Below are 15684 nucleotides of genomic sequence, written 5' to 3'. Positions count from 1 at the left end.
CACCATGAGAAATTGATCAACATGTGGTATCAGAGCGATGCTGTTTAATCGGTTATTCATGGTTTTCCATTAAATATGGATTTAAACCGGAAGACTTGAATCTAAAATCTTGATAAAACCTAATTTTAAATTTTTTTTATGCTTGTACTCATTGAAATCGGTTTATAAATAAACTGTTTAAATCTTTTAGAACCCGATTTCACATTAAAAACCTGTTAAAAATTTATGGTTTTTCGGTGATGTTCTTCGTGTTCATCATGGGTTTTTTCGAAAATAATGCATATTTTGGTTAAAATTTAGATTATGATTGTGTTTTTTCCTAAAATAATTGAAAAACAAATCTCAAAAGATTTTTTTGAAATTTGAATAATTATTAAAAAATATAAATTTCATAATTAAACAAATCTTGGAGATAAAATTAATATCTAACAATTTGAACCAAAATATTATTACCTAATATAATTTTTTTGGATTTTAATGCTTACCGAAATCTCATTAAAACCGAGATCCCATTAAAAACCAAAAACTTATTAAAAATCGAAAACCCAATAAAAACCGAGAACTCATAATTTGACCGAGAACTCATTACTAGAATTGAGAACTCATTACAAAACCGAAAACTAAAACTTTTCTAATCTAAACAGGTTATTATTAACTAATTAAATGTTATGTAAATACTTAAAACTTAAAAACCTTTTACATAACATAAAAGCTTTACTTGAATGAATTTTGATGTGTCACTTATGCCCAAAGGTGATGTGTTACATCTACCCCTAATTCAAGTCTAATTACAAAGCTTCGTTAGTTTTTGCCTAACATGATACAAATGTCCCACTTCTGCCCAAAGGTGATGTGCTACATTTTTATCTAGCGAAACTAACTCGTGCATAATTAAAATAATTGTCTCGCTTCTGCCCAAAGGTGATGTGTTACAATTGTTTTGCACACATACTTAAATAAATTTTAATTCTGCCCAAAGGTGATTTATTTTTTGTTTAAGTAGAACTTTTAATTATAGTCTATTAGTTTGATGTTAATAATAGACTTATCACATCTTCAATAAAATATAATGATCCTCACATTAATGATCCTTTATTAATCTAATGATCATAAATTTTAATATGTATTATCTTAATATCCCATAACATTACTCACTATAATTTTCTTCTATAAATAGCTATCTCATCCAAATCATCCACTCTAATCTCAAAACACAATTGAGTTTTGTCTCATAAAGAGTTTAAACAACATTTAGCTCTTCTCAATTTTAATTATCCATTAAGACATGATATGACTATCACACCGCTCCTTTTAATAACAATTATTCCATTGAAAATTAGAGCCTAATAAATGGAATGAGTCAATCATAATGTCTATTACGATAATGATAATCAAGAACTTATGTAAATAAATGCTATCACTAGAGTTATTATAGATTTAGTTTTTCCTAAGACTAATTAAAATAACTCCCAAGATTCATGCACTCCTTAAAAATTCTAACTAGAAGGTTAGATAGTATTATTGAATATATCATAATGTACAATCATGACTATAAAATTAAGGGCTCACACATGATATTAAGTACAATGTTCTAGTACATTGCATACTCAAATTTTCAATAGTACAATTTGGTGCCTTAAAAATCAACTATAATACTTAGAAGTACCAAAGGAAAATGAGTGTGTTGATCAGCAACATATGTACAAGAAAAGAAATGTCTAGTACTAGAAAATAAGATGTTATTCAACTCACTACCACTAAAACCTAAAAGAGGATAATTCTAAGGTTTATAGACAAAACAGTATTACTTCCAGCTATAAGTTCTCTAAGGAGAAGTCTCATTGCAAATATATGTCATTAGATTAGGCATAAGCAACAAGACTATCCATAATTCAAAAGAGTAACTGGCTAAATTGATAGTTGTTTATTAATGATATTTTAGTCTGCTAATCCTAATATTCCCATTAACACATGATTGGTTGTGTCTAGTTCTATATGTTTACCCGAAATCAATAAATAACTAACATGAGTGTTAGTGACAAATTTACATGTTAAGGTTATTATAACCATGATAAATTGTCTTTTAATTACGCTTTATGATACTTTCAATATTCTGGATATTAATCGGAATGTAGTATCAAAACTTAAGCTACATTATGACAGTTATGAGGTTTGCATAGCCAATATAAAGTTACTCTTACCTTAAACTCTCATATTATTTGTTATCAATATCCGAATTGAAACATTTATGAAATAGAACTAGATAATACCATATACTTTCACAACTTTTGTTATCATCCAAATAAAAATTTAACAAAAGACAAATTAGTCCTATAAAATTCATCCATTAAAACCAAATTTCATGAGAAATCATGACATGGTTGATGAGGGTGATCTTTCATATAATCTCAATCTTAGTGATTTAAATCATGTGTTAGATGCCCTAAACATTGTTTGGCTTAAGAAATAAGTATGGGTCCACCAGAAGTTATATTTCAACTACATTAGTGGAACTTATTCAAACGGAATATTCGGACGTAATTATTTTATCATTTAACATGTTATTTACTTGTATCTAATATGTCTTCTATCATTCATGGTCTTAAAAAGATCCATTCATATATACTTAATATGATTTCTTCTAAATATGTCCCTAAGTTTTTTATGACACATAAAAGAAATCAAATTAAGTCTAACGTATGTATGACAATATCCCACGTCATGTACATCATTGAAACTTCTCATGTAGTTTTCCTAGAGATATCGAATATTAGTGGGAGCCTTAAGTGTCTCAATCATAACTTACAAGATTTGCAAGAGGTGGGGGAGTGAAAACTTTATATTATCTCAATTACACCTCTTGTACAAGACACTGCTCCATCACAACACTATTCTATCAAAACTTATCTCTTTAGAATTTACAATCTTTTACAAAAGTTTCATTGTTGCTTAAAGTGGTCAAATTCGGATTTCTTACTAAACTAATCCTCAACAAGAGAAACTCCAACAACTTATATTATTAACTTGTTTCTCTGTTAGAATCTATTGGTCTATAAATATTGACCCTAAGCATGCTAATTTCCTAACGGTTTCTAACGTCAGTGGGAGCAGTAAAAGTCCTTATAATGACTTGGCAAAAAGTACAAGAGGCAAGGGGGAAGAGTGTCATTAATTTTTACTCCAAATTTAACTCCAATTTACACATCTTGTACACCATACTGTACCAACTCTTACACACTTAGAATTCTGAAAATGATAGCAACCTAACCAAGAGCTAATTCATAAATTTGAAACTTCAAATAAACCCAATAATCAACTCAGGAGGTCATCTAGGTTTTAAAACCTACTAATTTTGATGATTTTGTAAGCTCCCTAACTAAAGTTGAAATGGATGTTGGAAAGTTTAATGATCATACCCCTTCTAATTAAACCATTAAATCAATCCATATTTTAAATGGAATTAAGCTATTATTAGCAAATTAAACTAAACTTCAGAAGTCAGAATAACGTTTAAGATTTTGTTGAAACACCTAAGGGTGTTCATAACTAAATTAAATCCTAACACAAACGTTAAGACACAAAGAAGTATGATTGATTGTTAAAGGTTATATTCAATGAGAATTCAATTATCAAAGAATTTTCTTACCTATATTACAAAAGATTTCTTTAAGTATCATTATTGTTCTAGTAGCTTATAATAGTTAAGAGCAACATAAGATGAACATTAAAACAACTTTCCCTAACAATTGACTTACATATTTATATGTTCATAACACAACCTAAAAGTTATAAACTGAAGGTCAAAGAACATGTAGTCTATAAGTCAATAAAATCCATATATGGGTTAAAGCAAACATCAAAATGTGTTGAAATCTTTATACAATTATTTTCATCAAAAACCTAGTGGATTAATGTACCTACCTCAAGATGAGTGGGAGCAACTAAAAACAAACTTGTCCTTATATAGATGACATTCTTCTGACAAGTATATGTTACATAAGTCAAAGCATTGTTCGTACATACTTTTATGTGATAGATCTCAGAGATATCCCTTACATAATAGATATCATAACATTCTGAGATAGACCCAAAGGGACGTTAGTTTTGTTCTATAATTTTTATCTTAAATGGCTCCTTATATATGTAACAAACAATATTGCTCTATTTAGAGGATAATAGGATCATTGAGATTATTACTTTATGCTTCTTTAGGTAGAACCCTTATGTAGGTTCAAGTCTATACTCGTTCAAATATTACTCAAAATTGCAACACACTAGATATGTCTAGATTAATGTGAAACATCTAAAAAGAGTATTAAAATATCTTTAAAAGAAACGAAAGACTAATTTAAAAGAAGAAGTGAGAATTTAAACCGGTAAATTACTCTAAACTTTGTCATATTCAGAGATAAGAAAATGTAATTTTCGGGATATATTCTTATGTCAGAAGATAAATCTATCTCATAGAGGAGTCATAATGAACTGATAACAACAACCTAAGTCATAACGACATAATATGTTGATTAATTACAATGTTGTTGAATATTTATTAGTGAACTCATAAGTTTTATTAAACTCCAGATAAATTATATATTGAAGACTAATTGTGATTAAGTCAGCTACCATGTTTTCTCAAACAATAACAGTTTGAGAGGTGCTGCATTATATTTCGATATGAAAATAATTATTCGTTTATGAACAAATTGAGGAATCTAAATTTTAGTATCGAATACATCATGATATGCTTAAGGATCCTATAACTAAAGGTCTATTACCCATAAGTATTATGAAAGCGCTTATAATCATGAGGGGTTTATTAATGACCATGTACAACTGCATATCATACTATGAATGATTAACTATTAAATTTCCTCATCAGTTTTGATTTTGTATGTCTCTTAATATGTTCTGCATGCATAATGACATATAGACGAATTAAATATACAAATCAAACGTTCTGAATGGCTTATTTGAAAATTTTTGATCATAACTACTTAGGTTTTAAATAAGGACTGCAGTATGATTAATGAGAGTCTTGAGCTGATGTTCAATTCAATGACTGTATTTCTCTGCTCCAGTTTGAGTTTAAAACTAAAATGAGTGTTAACTCCTGATCAGGCTTATCAAATACTCATAATAAATGATTACTCGGCCAAGTGGGAGAATGTAAGAATAAATATATTTTATATATTTATTTATATGGCCATCATTGTCATTTATATAATAATAGATCAAAATAATTAATTATACCTTATTATATATTAGCTTGGTAATTGTTGATGAGCCATATTACTCTTAATAGCTAATAAAGGGTTTCCCCTTAGGTGTATATATAGAGAGAATAAATTAACATCATAAGATAATCTCACACACATAAGTAAATCATGTGTCTCCTCTCTCTTCTAAACCGGGTTCCTCTCAAGAAACCTAACAATCCTTAACTATAAATCCTGAAGGGGAACTCGACCAAGCTGACAACCATGTCGTCTACACCCTTCCCTGCTGCGGTTCCTACTCTCCATGTTGTAACAGGTACACATATAATTATAGGTTTATCATATTATTCATGTTTTTCATTATCACCATGAGAAATTGATCAACAAATTAATCCATTAGTTTTTATCCCCATCATTTATCAGATAGATACCTAAACATCCGGGTTCTAATTGTTACAACTTCACATTACAAGAAAACAAAACGATATCTTAAACTGACTGCCCATTACACATGTAAAGTAGACAAGTTTTCTGCAGATAAAGCAACTTTTATTTCTTCAACTACTTTCTTGACAAAATCTGCACTAGACCTGCAGTGTACTTCAACATAACATAATTAGCATTTTCAATTCTCAAATAACCAAAAACAGAATGCAGATTACTTTGTTAAATTTACATTTCATTATCCTAAAATTTTTAAGCTTAAGTAACAAATTCACAAGTTTGAGATTAGTTTCTGAATACAGATTAGGAAATCACCGAAAATTGGAGTATTCCACGCCAGGTGCATTAGTTGCTTCAACAAGAGCATTCCTCCAAACTTCCATCCTTGCGTGTCTATCATATTCGGACATCACTTCCCCAAAATACCCTTTTTGTGCCCGCACGTCAGAACGACTCACATTGAGGAATACAGGCAAAATAAATTGCCTTTTTTCTTTCATGCATTCAATAATCTTGGCAACTTCATCCAAGTACCAAGAATTAACAGCAAACTTTTTGGTGAAAACAATGACAAATGATTGCGAACGTTCAATGGCCTTTAAAAGTATTGATTTATTACGGGATAGTGTCACCTCATCCTTGAAAGTGGAAACATCTCCTTGGTGAAGAGCAGCACAGATATCATCAACAATGTCGCACTCGGTGTCTCGGTATCTAAAACTGATGTATACATCATGCGAAGATCCTTCTAAATCATGCATAGATTGCTTTTAAAAAATGACAACTATTATATCAAAAAAGGTGACGAATAAAGGTTGTGATACTTGCTACAACTTACTTGCTGATAATCTAATGCTTTCTCAAGTTGATCCACAACCAGGCCCATCGTTGGCCGTTCATCTCGTCGTTTTTTCAAGCATTGATAGGCAATTGTCGAATAAGTACTCAAGCAATCTGAATTCATTTGACTTCTTAGACTTGAAACAATAATTTCATCTAGTGTTTCCTTTTCGTAATGGTTTTGGGCCAATTGCGCTGAAAATTTACACTCATCTTGGTATTGTCGTACATTTACTAACCTACTACACAATACCTCAAACAGTACAACCCCGAAAGAGTAAACATCAGATTTTTGTGTGAGACTATTATGATCATGGTACTGTGGATCAACATACACCCGTGTGCCACAAACATTTGAAATAATAACACTACATGGAACATTTGCAAGGGATACTTTAGACAACCCAAAATCTGAAATCTTGGCCTTCCAGTTCTCGTCTAATAGGATGTTGGAGCTCTTGATGTCACGGTGAAGTATTCTATGTTGAGCTCCAACATCTTCATGTAAGTACTTCAACCCCTTGGCAGCATCTAAACAAATCCGAAGACGTAGGATCCATGTTAGATCCTTACTATGTAAATGTTTATCTAGACTTCCATTGAGTTCATACTTTAAAACAAGTATCTTGTGTCCATCTTGGTCACAATAGCCAACAAGAGATACAAGGTTATCATGTTTATAAGCTGAAAGCAATGAAATCTCCATCATAAATTCACGCTCTCCTTGCCCGTGCCTACTATCTAATTGCTTTACAGCAACGGTTCCATGCTGATTAGATAGGCCTTGGTACACCTTCCCAAACCCACCTGCCGCTATGATGTTCTTTTCAGAAAAATTATTTGTTGCCAATAATATATCTTGTAGAGGAATCCTCAAGTTTTTCAAGTCTTCATGTGACGATGGTAGGACAGTAATCATACCACCACCTCCATATTTCATGTCGCCCAAGCGAGTTTGTAAGCCTATAAGGTCTTTATCGGGAAACAATATATTTGAAATTTTCTTGACAATTAGTTGGATACCTTTTGCTTCATATCTACACATCGGATAGTTAAGGAAGATAATCATATGCACAAATTCACAAAGGAGGGAGTTAGCCCCACAAATAGGTAATCGAGAACCAAATTATATCAAAGTTTATACAATAGTTTTAAAACGTTTGTTAATTAATAAAAGTACTATTTATATCATTATATGTTACTAAATCTCTTAACCTGGAATCACAATAAAAGCTACGGTGTATAATAGCTAGTGTAGTTGTGATAAATTGGTAGGAGAAAACTAATAAATGGGGAGGGTACTCACATAAACAATCTTTTTAACTTACAAACTCACGAAAATTATTCTTTTTTTATATATTTAATATGTTATTAATCTTCCTATGTTTTTGTGGCCTCAAGGGCCCAACCTTGGGACCATGAGGATCACATCTTACAAGATAGTGATATATGTAGTATGGATTCTAACTATGGTTGTGTTTTGCCTTGTCTTTGTGATATGATTCCAATCCTCAACTTCAACGGTTCAACTAACAAAAGACACCACCCCCCTAAAGTATAATATACATTGGCGAATGCTCTTTATAGTAAATATATCCAAGACTTGGAAGTACACTTTGACCTGATTATAAGAATAACAATTGTTTTTACTTTCTACAAGCATCGCATGCCTAAGATTTTTTTTTTCTAACTATCCCTATAGATGGGCCAATGCAACATATGTCACTGATGGAGTATCATACTATCCTTAAGTATCGCCTCATGATTCTCATATTCACAGTTGAAGAGATATGCCTTGTTTGTCGCAAGGCATGTTTATACTCCTTTGGAAAGCACTGTAGAGAGCTCTCGAGGTTTAAGTATCGATTGACTTGGTTAGAGTCGCTCTTTTTGACATGTTTAGATTGAACCATTGGAAGGAAGATCAACACACAAACCAGCTAACATTTTGGTCTTTAGATGGATATGAAGGAAACACGTGTGTGGACCAAACACGAGTTTCACCTCTTATGGCCTTGGGGAGTAGAGGTCAAGCTACCGAATATAGGTGATTAAGCACGAGAAAGCGTGCATAAACAACCAACATGTGTGTTATTCCTTTTCAATTTAATGCTTTTGGTTCATCATGTCTAAGTTTGTTGAGCTACTTAACCGAGTACAATGAGTTATGCATAATAATTATGACTTTAAGATCAATCAATGTAGTTTATAAATATTTTGATTTGCAATCCAAAAGGAGCTGGAAGTACAATTTGTTTGCCTTCTATTTCTATGTAAATCTTAATACATGTGATGCTACTAATGAAGAAATAAAAAAACATAGATTTGAGGAAATATATATGTATCTTCCGAAGTTACATATATGTATCTCATATGAGGTAATTAAATATATGTAAACATGCATTGATGAATTTCCATGAACTAAGTGATAAGGGTTCATGAACTCATTGTGGGTATTTAGGCGGTGCAACATTAGGGAGTGTGATTGCTATTATGAAAAAAATAAATAAATAAATAAAGAAATTTACCCGTCAGCAATGTGTTTGATGTCCCATCCGCTAAGGTTGCTTGCATCCCTTAGTGTTTTCCTCCATATTTCAGTTTTGGACAAGTTCGTCGACTCATGTATGGAAAATGCTTTTTCATAATTCCCTCTTCGTCTTCGTAGATCTAATGGATCGACATCACAGTATAAGGGAATAACTGTATGCCCTCTCTCATCCCTACATTGCATTATATATTCAAGCTCATCCATGCATATGAAAGAGCTTGCATAGTTTTTAGAGAATATGATGATGGAAATTCGTGATTCTTCGATAGCCTTCATTGTGTGTGAATTTAGGGAAATTCTTTTTGTATCCCTGTAAGTGAGAATTCCATATTCAGCAAGAGCTGAGTATAGATGATCTACAAAGTTACGGCTTGTGTCTTCTCCTCGAAAACTCAAAAACACATTGTGATTTGCCAACTTATAAGGTTGTGTTTCCAAAAATGAAGATATCATTGATCTGTTGATTTGGTTGGATTCATCGTAACCTGAATCTGCATTCAATAAATTATACAAAGAAAGCATGTGAAATGATGATGTTCTAGCATGATAATTACCTTCAAAAAATGAGAAAAATAAAAAAAGCAATAACTTTTTCACATAAAAATCAACATGCATTTTGTTTTTATCATAAAAATCCACTAACCATATTTTACACATAATACACCACTACTTTCTATTTTTATAATAAAAACCCTTTTCAATTTTAAATTTGAAAAAGGTTTTGACCGGGAAATCGTGAAAACATTATTTGACAATTTACACTATAATCATGAATAGCATCATTTGTTTATAACTTTTTAACAACTTTAAGTTTATACAAAACATTTAATATGTTTCTAAATTAAAATCTTAAGAGATTTTTGTGATAAAAACACAGACTACGTTCATTTTTTTGTGCGCTAAATATTGTTAAGAGGGCGGCATTAATGATAAAAAAACATAGATATGTTGTTTTTAAGGAGTTCTAAAGAGATCGACTTTTACTAAAGAAAAGGTAGATGGAAATTCTTACCACCACCCCTTAATTTATAATCTTGTAAGTGAGTCCCCATTCCGGTGAGGTCTTTATCGGGAAACAATATATTTGAAATATACTTGACAATTTGTTGAACACTTTTTGCCTCATTTCTGCACTTGGATAATCATGGAAAATAAGCATATGCACATAGTCACATCTAAGGATATTAGCCTTAGCCCAACAAATATGTAATCGATAAACAAAAAAAAATCTCGAAGATTATACATTAGTTTTGAAAATTGTTTTAAAACGTACTGATAATTAAAAAAAAAGACAATTCTAGTGTACAGACATTCATGTATAATTTTCTCTTGTTTCATGCATTGTATATAGTATAGATATCTAATAAATGTAAATGAGGTTTGCTTCACGTCCAGATTGCCGGACGCCATCTTCAGACCGCTTTGAAGAAACTACGCCAACATCGCCAAAGTCCGCCTCACATGGATTGGGACGACTGTCAAGTGTAACACAACGTTGAGGTTGCTCTTAAGTCATTGCTATTGAGTCATATGAAGTTGCTCTTAAGTCATTACTATTAACTCATATGATTGTACATGCCACAAGTAAAATGGACACAAGTATAATTTCATGTGTTTTTTTATTATACTAAATTTCTTGACCAGTCAAACAAGTTAGACGGTGGGTTTAACTTGACTGCGAGTTGTAGGCTAATTAGGGGCGCCAAGCCAATGCCACATGGGCACTTTAACACTTGCTACACTGCGTCACGCAAGATAAGGGGGGCACCAAAGGACAAGACATAATAAGCATGTTACACTATATTCACCAAATCGAGGTGCGGTGTGTGAAGTCCAACCTATAACAATCAATTAAACTTTTTTGAGTCAGCTATATATACAATCAAACCACCTCTTAAGATACAAAATTTGTTAAATATTCATGATAGTTTCATAAGTAGGCATCCATGAAAATAACGTGGTTTTGGTCATAATTAAACGAGTCATGTGGTTGCCTAATGTCATATAATTATGAAGCACACCAATCCCCTCTCCTTTTATATTTCTTTGATTAATGGCATTCGAGACACGGCCTCCTTTACCCATATAATAATTGCCCCTTTTGCCGCAATTGATTATATATATCAAACAATATTAAGTGTTAAAAGTTTGTATTACTTTTGTCTTTTTGGTGAAGTCCACTATATTTTAGTATTATTTACCCATTGTCAAAAAACAATTTAAGCTACTTTGGGATCATTTGAAAGTGAAGGGTATCATGCAGTCTTTAATATGGTAAATCAATGGTGGTTAAGGACTAAGGGTCATTAATTAGTTGTGTTATCAGGTGCAAAGAAGGGCAAACACATATTTGTTAGATGGTAGTGTGGTTGCACTGCTACGTTTGTTGTTTTTAACAAAGATATATAGTACATTGCTACGGCGCAAGAGGTTTGGTCATTTGAGTAGCCAATGTCTAGTAGAGTTAAGAAAACAATAAATAACTGGTTTTAATCCATGATGTTGGATTTTGTAAAACTTGTGTGTTGGGAAAGAAGAAGGGGATTCAGTTTGGTATAGGGAAACATACAACAGGGCGGGAAAACGTTAACACTAGATAGAATCAAGAGCTTAGAGAAAAGTGAATGATCACGGTTATAATGACCTAAACAAACTAACGAGGTGCATCTCTTGAGAAGACAAAACTGTGGCTCATCTGACCACTTCCTCGTATCCTCGTCGGACCAACCATGTCCGTCATCTATTATTCTTCCTTCAGCCCACCACCAGTTGGATTAATGGATTTTCTAGGATTTTCTTATGAGAAAGAAAGGGAACAAAGCAAGATGAAAGGATTGGTTGCTGGAAAATAAAAGAAAAGATTCTAACAAATAAACGTTGTGAAAAACGAAAAAGGATATGAGTGTTACATTTTTTAAGTTTCAGTAAATTATTTACACTAAAGTCGTTATATTAAACAATGAGTGCTAAAAGTTTTTATGCTTTTGTGTTTTTGGCGGAGTCCCTTATATTTTAGTACATCTATGATCTATCCATTTTTAAATTAGTTTAAGCTACTTTTATTTCACATGTTACAAGCCATTTTATTATTCTTGCAATAATTAAAGTTTTAACATTTAATCCATTAGTTTTTAACCTTAACATTTATCAGACACTTGAACATTGGGCCTTTAACTGTTACAACTTCACAATATAAAGAAAAAAAAACAACTTAAACTGATTGCCCATTTCACGCGTAAAGTTGACAAGTGTTAAGCAGATAAAGCAACTTGTATGTCTTCAACGACTTTCCTGACAAAACCTGCAAGTGTAGTTCAACATAACATTAGACTATGTGTTGTGGAATTTGGATGATGATTAGTTAATAAAACGTGATGTCACATCATTTCCACATACGCAATGGGCCATTAACTAGCTAACCCACCCATATAGTTTAAGAAAACAAATTCACAAGTTGAGATTAATTTTGAAATAAAGATTAGGAAATCACCAAAAGTTGGAGTATTCCAGGCCAGGTGGATTAGTTGCTTCAACTAGAGCATTCCGCCAAACTTCAATCCTTGGGTGCCTATCATATTCGGACATCACTTCCCCGAAATACCCTTTTTGTGTCCGCACGTCTGAACGACTCACATTGAGGTATACAGGCAAAACTAACTATCTTTTCTCCTTTACGCATTCAATAATCTTGGCAACTTCATCCAAGTACCAAGAATTAACCGCAAACTTTTTGGTGAAAATAATGACAAATAATTGTGAACGCTTAATGGCCTCTAAAAGTACTAACTCATTACGGGTTAGTGTCACGTCATCCTTGTTAATGGAAACATCTCCTTGGTGAAGAGCAGCACAAATATCATCAACAACTTGGCATTCAGGGTCTCGGTGTCTAAAGCAAATGTATACATCATGCCAAAATCCACTTGATCCCTATTGGAAAACAACAATTAGTGAAGGATTCTAAGAATCATCATACAAATTAGTTTGTTTTTTAAAATATCCATAGTTATCAAATGCGATAAGCGCTCAAAAGCGTTGAGGCTGGGCCTAGCGCTTAGGCGATAAGCGCAAAAAAAGCGACCGATTTAAAAAAAACGTACATTAAAAAAACAAATTTTTTAACTAAAATAGAACATCTTAATAAGAAAACATACATTCATTCTTGAAATAGTTCATAGAACAACCAAACACCAAAATCCAAAACATGAAATACCATGTACATCTTAATAATTAAAAAAATTTAATCATTAATACATCTATCATAATTCCATTAATTCAACAACTCTATAAGCATTCATTTAACTGCCAAGAACAATTTGATCCATCCACAATTAAAGCATTAACACATCTATCATAATATCCAGATTTCCAAAAATTAAAAACTAAAACTTAATCACGAATTTTGAATATTGTAATCATTTAGTAAGAAGTCAAATGATATTAAATACACATGGGCAGGTTGGGAACAAATTATGGTACTTTAATAGTGGAGTTTTAGACTTTTAGGTACTACTAGAGAATAGGAAAAGACTGTTTAATTGATATTTAATATGCATGGGAAGGTTGGGAACATATTAATGGGCGTTTTATATATCTGAGGCATGCAACTCGTAGTTAATGCGCTTAAGCGCAAAAAGCGCTCGATTTTAACAACTATGAAAATAACAGGTATAAAATTTGATGGTAAGTATAAGCATTAATAATCTAAAGAATAGGTGACGGATAAAAGAGCTATACAATTGCAGCAACTTACTTGTTGATATTCTAATGCTTTCTCGAGTTGATCCACAACCACGTCCATCGTTGGTCGTTCCTTTCGTTTCTTCAAGCATTGATAGGCAATGGTTGAATATGTACACAAGCAATCTGAACTCATTTGACTTCTTAGACTTTGAACGATAATTTTATTCAGTGTTTCCTTTTCGTAATGGTTTTGAGCCAATTTGGCTGAAAATTTACACCTATCGTTGTAATTCTTTACATTTGCTAACCTACTACACATTACTTCAAACAGTACAACACCAAAAGAGTAAACATCTGATTTTTGTGCGAGCGTTTTATGTTCATCGTACTCTGGATCAACATACCCGTGCGTGCCACAAGCCTCAGTATAAATAACGCTGCACGGCACCCTCGCTAGAGCAATTCTGGACAAACCAAAATCTGAAATCTTGGCCCTCCAGTTCTCATCCAATAGGATGTTGGAGCTCTTTACGTCACGGTGAATTATTCTATGTTGACCTTCAACATCTTCATTCAAGTACTTCAACGCATTGGCGGCATCTAAACAAATCCGAAGGCATTGGGTCCAGGTAAGATCCTCATTACGTAAATGCTTTTCGAGACTTCCATTGAATTCATACTTTAAAACAAGTATCCTCTCCCCATCTTGGTCACAAAAGCCAACAAGAGAGACGATGTTTTCATGTTTATGAGTTGAAAGCACTTCAATCTCCATCATGAACTGGTGGTCTCCTTGCCCTCCTTCTGCCCTACGATCTAATTTCTTTACAGCAACCATGCCAAGCTTTTCAAATTGGCCTCGGTACACCTTCCCAAACCCACCCTTAGCGATGAAGTTATTTACAGAAAAGTTATCGGTTGCCAATGATATTTCGTGGAAAGGAATCCTCAAGTTTTCATGGAAAGACGAAGGGGTAGTAATCATACCTTTTGCCTCATGTCTGCACAATGGATAGTCAAGGAAAATAAGCAAATGTACATATTCACACAGACAGGAGGGAATAGCCCCACAAAGATGTAATCCAGAACCAAATATATACCAACAGTATTCACAAGTTTTAAAAAATTGTTTTAAACGTATGATAATTAAAAAAAAAAAAGAACTCCATTTATAGGTTACATCTCTTAACCTAGAATTAAAAATGTGATAGCTAGTGCAGTCATGATAAAATTTGTGACACAAAATTAATTAATTACTAATGACTCAAATTTTGAATTTTATTATAAAATAATTAAAATTAGGCAATTTTGACCTCAAGAAATTGAACAAGTATGCACTGATTTTTATACTTCTTAAAATTAGAATATTCAAAATTTCAATCAGCCATTGTATTTTTTAACTTTTTAATGTCACTAAGCAGGTTGATACTATTAGATTGTTTTTTTTGGATTCGTTGTACTTTTTCAACGTTACAAGTATCGGCTGAAAACTAGTTTCCTAGCCGTCTTTGCTTATTTGGTGTTTCCTAATTAACTGTTGTTTTCCGTATCTTTATTGATTAAATGCTAATATATAATGCCTATTTTGTCAAAAGAATAAAAACCCCGAACACCAGAGCCGGCTAACCCTATCCTGCGTCTCCCTAAACCGGCCGACCCAAACCAGGTTTAAGCCTACATATCCTAACAATCTTCAACTTGGAGACTTTAAGCACGCTCAACAAAGTGATCCTCTTGTACTTCAGCAATTGTCAACCTGAACTTTAACCTTCTCCTAATTGCCACTCTCCTTCTCATCAATTAACCTGAATGCCTGTTGAAGCTCCCACTGAGCTTCAACTAATCTATCACTACCAGTGATTAGTGACTCATTCTTCGTCTCTACCAGCTCCCACTTAAACGAACTATCGGATTCTGAGAAAACCTGAGAACAAACACTCTACATATATA

The 15684-nt window shown here is 32.5% G+C and overlaps 1 protein-coding gene across 4 annotated transcripts in view; it reads right to left on the bottom strand.

Annotated features, from left to right (window-relative positions):
- LOC143588180 (putative serine/threonine-protein kinase PBL28) overlaps window positions 1-15684 on the bottom strand; it is a 39954-nt gene that overhangs the window by 21572 nt on the left and 2698 nt on the right. Inside the window, exons 2-4 of one of the 4 annotated variants that reach the window (XR_013145057.1) lie at window positions 13805-14735; window positions 12542-12981; window positions 5704-5806 (exon numbers count right to left, since the gene is read on the bottom strand). Coding sequence is in view for 3 of the 4 variants with exons in the window: in XM_077069256.1 (XP_076925371.1) it covers window positions 13805-14735 (931 nt within the window). In the remaining variant the exon portion in view is untranslated. Of the gene's footprint in view, window positions 1-5703; window positions 5807-6638; window positions 7560-12541; window positions 12982-13804; window positions 15035-15684 lie in introns of those variants that run through there. The other 3 variants (XM_077069256.1, XM_077069257.1, XM_077069255.1) reach the window with 3 other exon arrangements.

Source organism: Bidens hawaiensis, unplaced genomic scaffold (assembly GCF_021521415.1).
Source record: "Bidens hawaiensis isolate Kalapana, Puna unplaced genomic scaffold, B.hawaiensis_p1.1 tig00036132_1, whole genome shotgun sequence".
Lineage (NCBI taxonomy): Eukaryota > Viridiplantae > Streptophyta > Magnoliopsida > Asterales > Asteraceae > Bidens > Bidens hawaiensis.
Note: the sequence above shows the minus strand (reverse complement) of the source record. Positions and strands in the feature narration are given on the sequence as shown.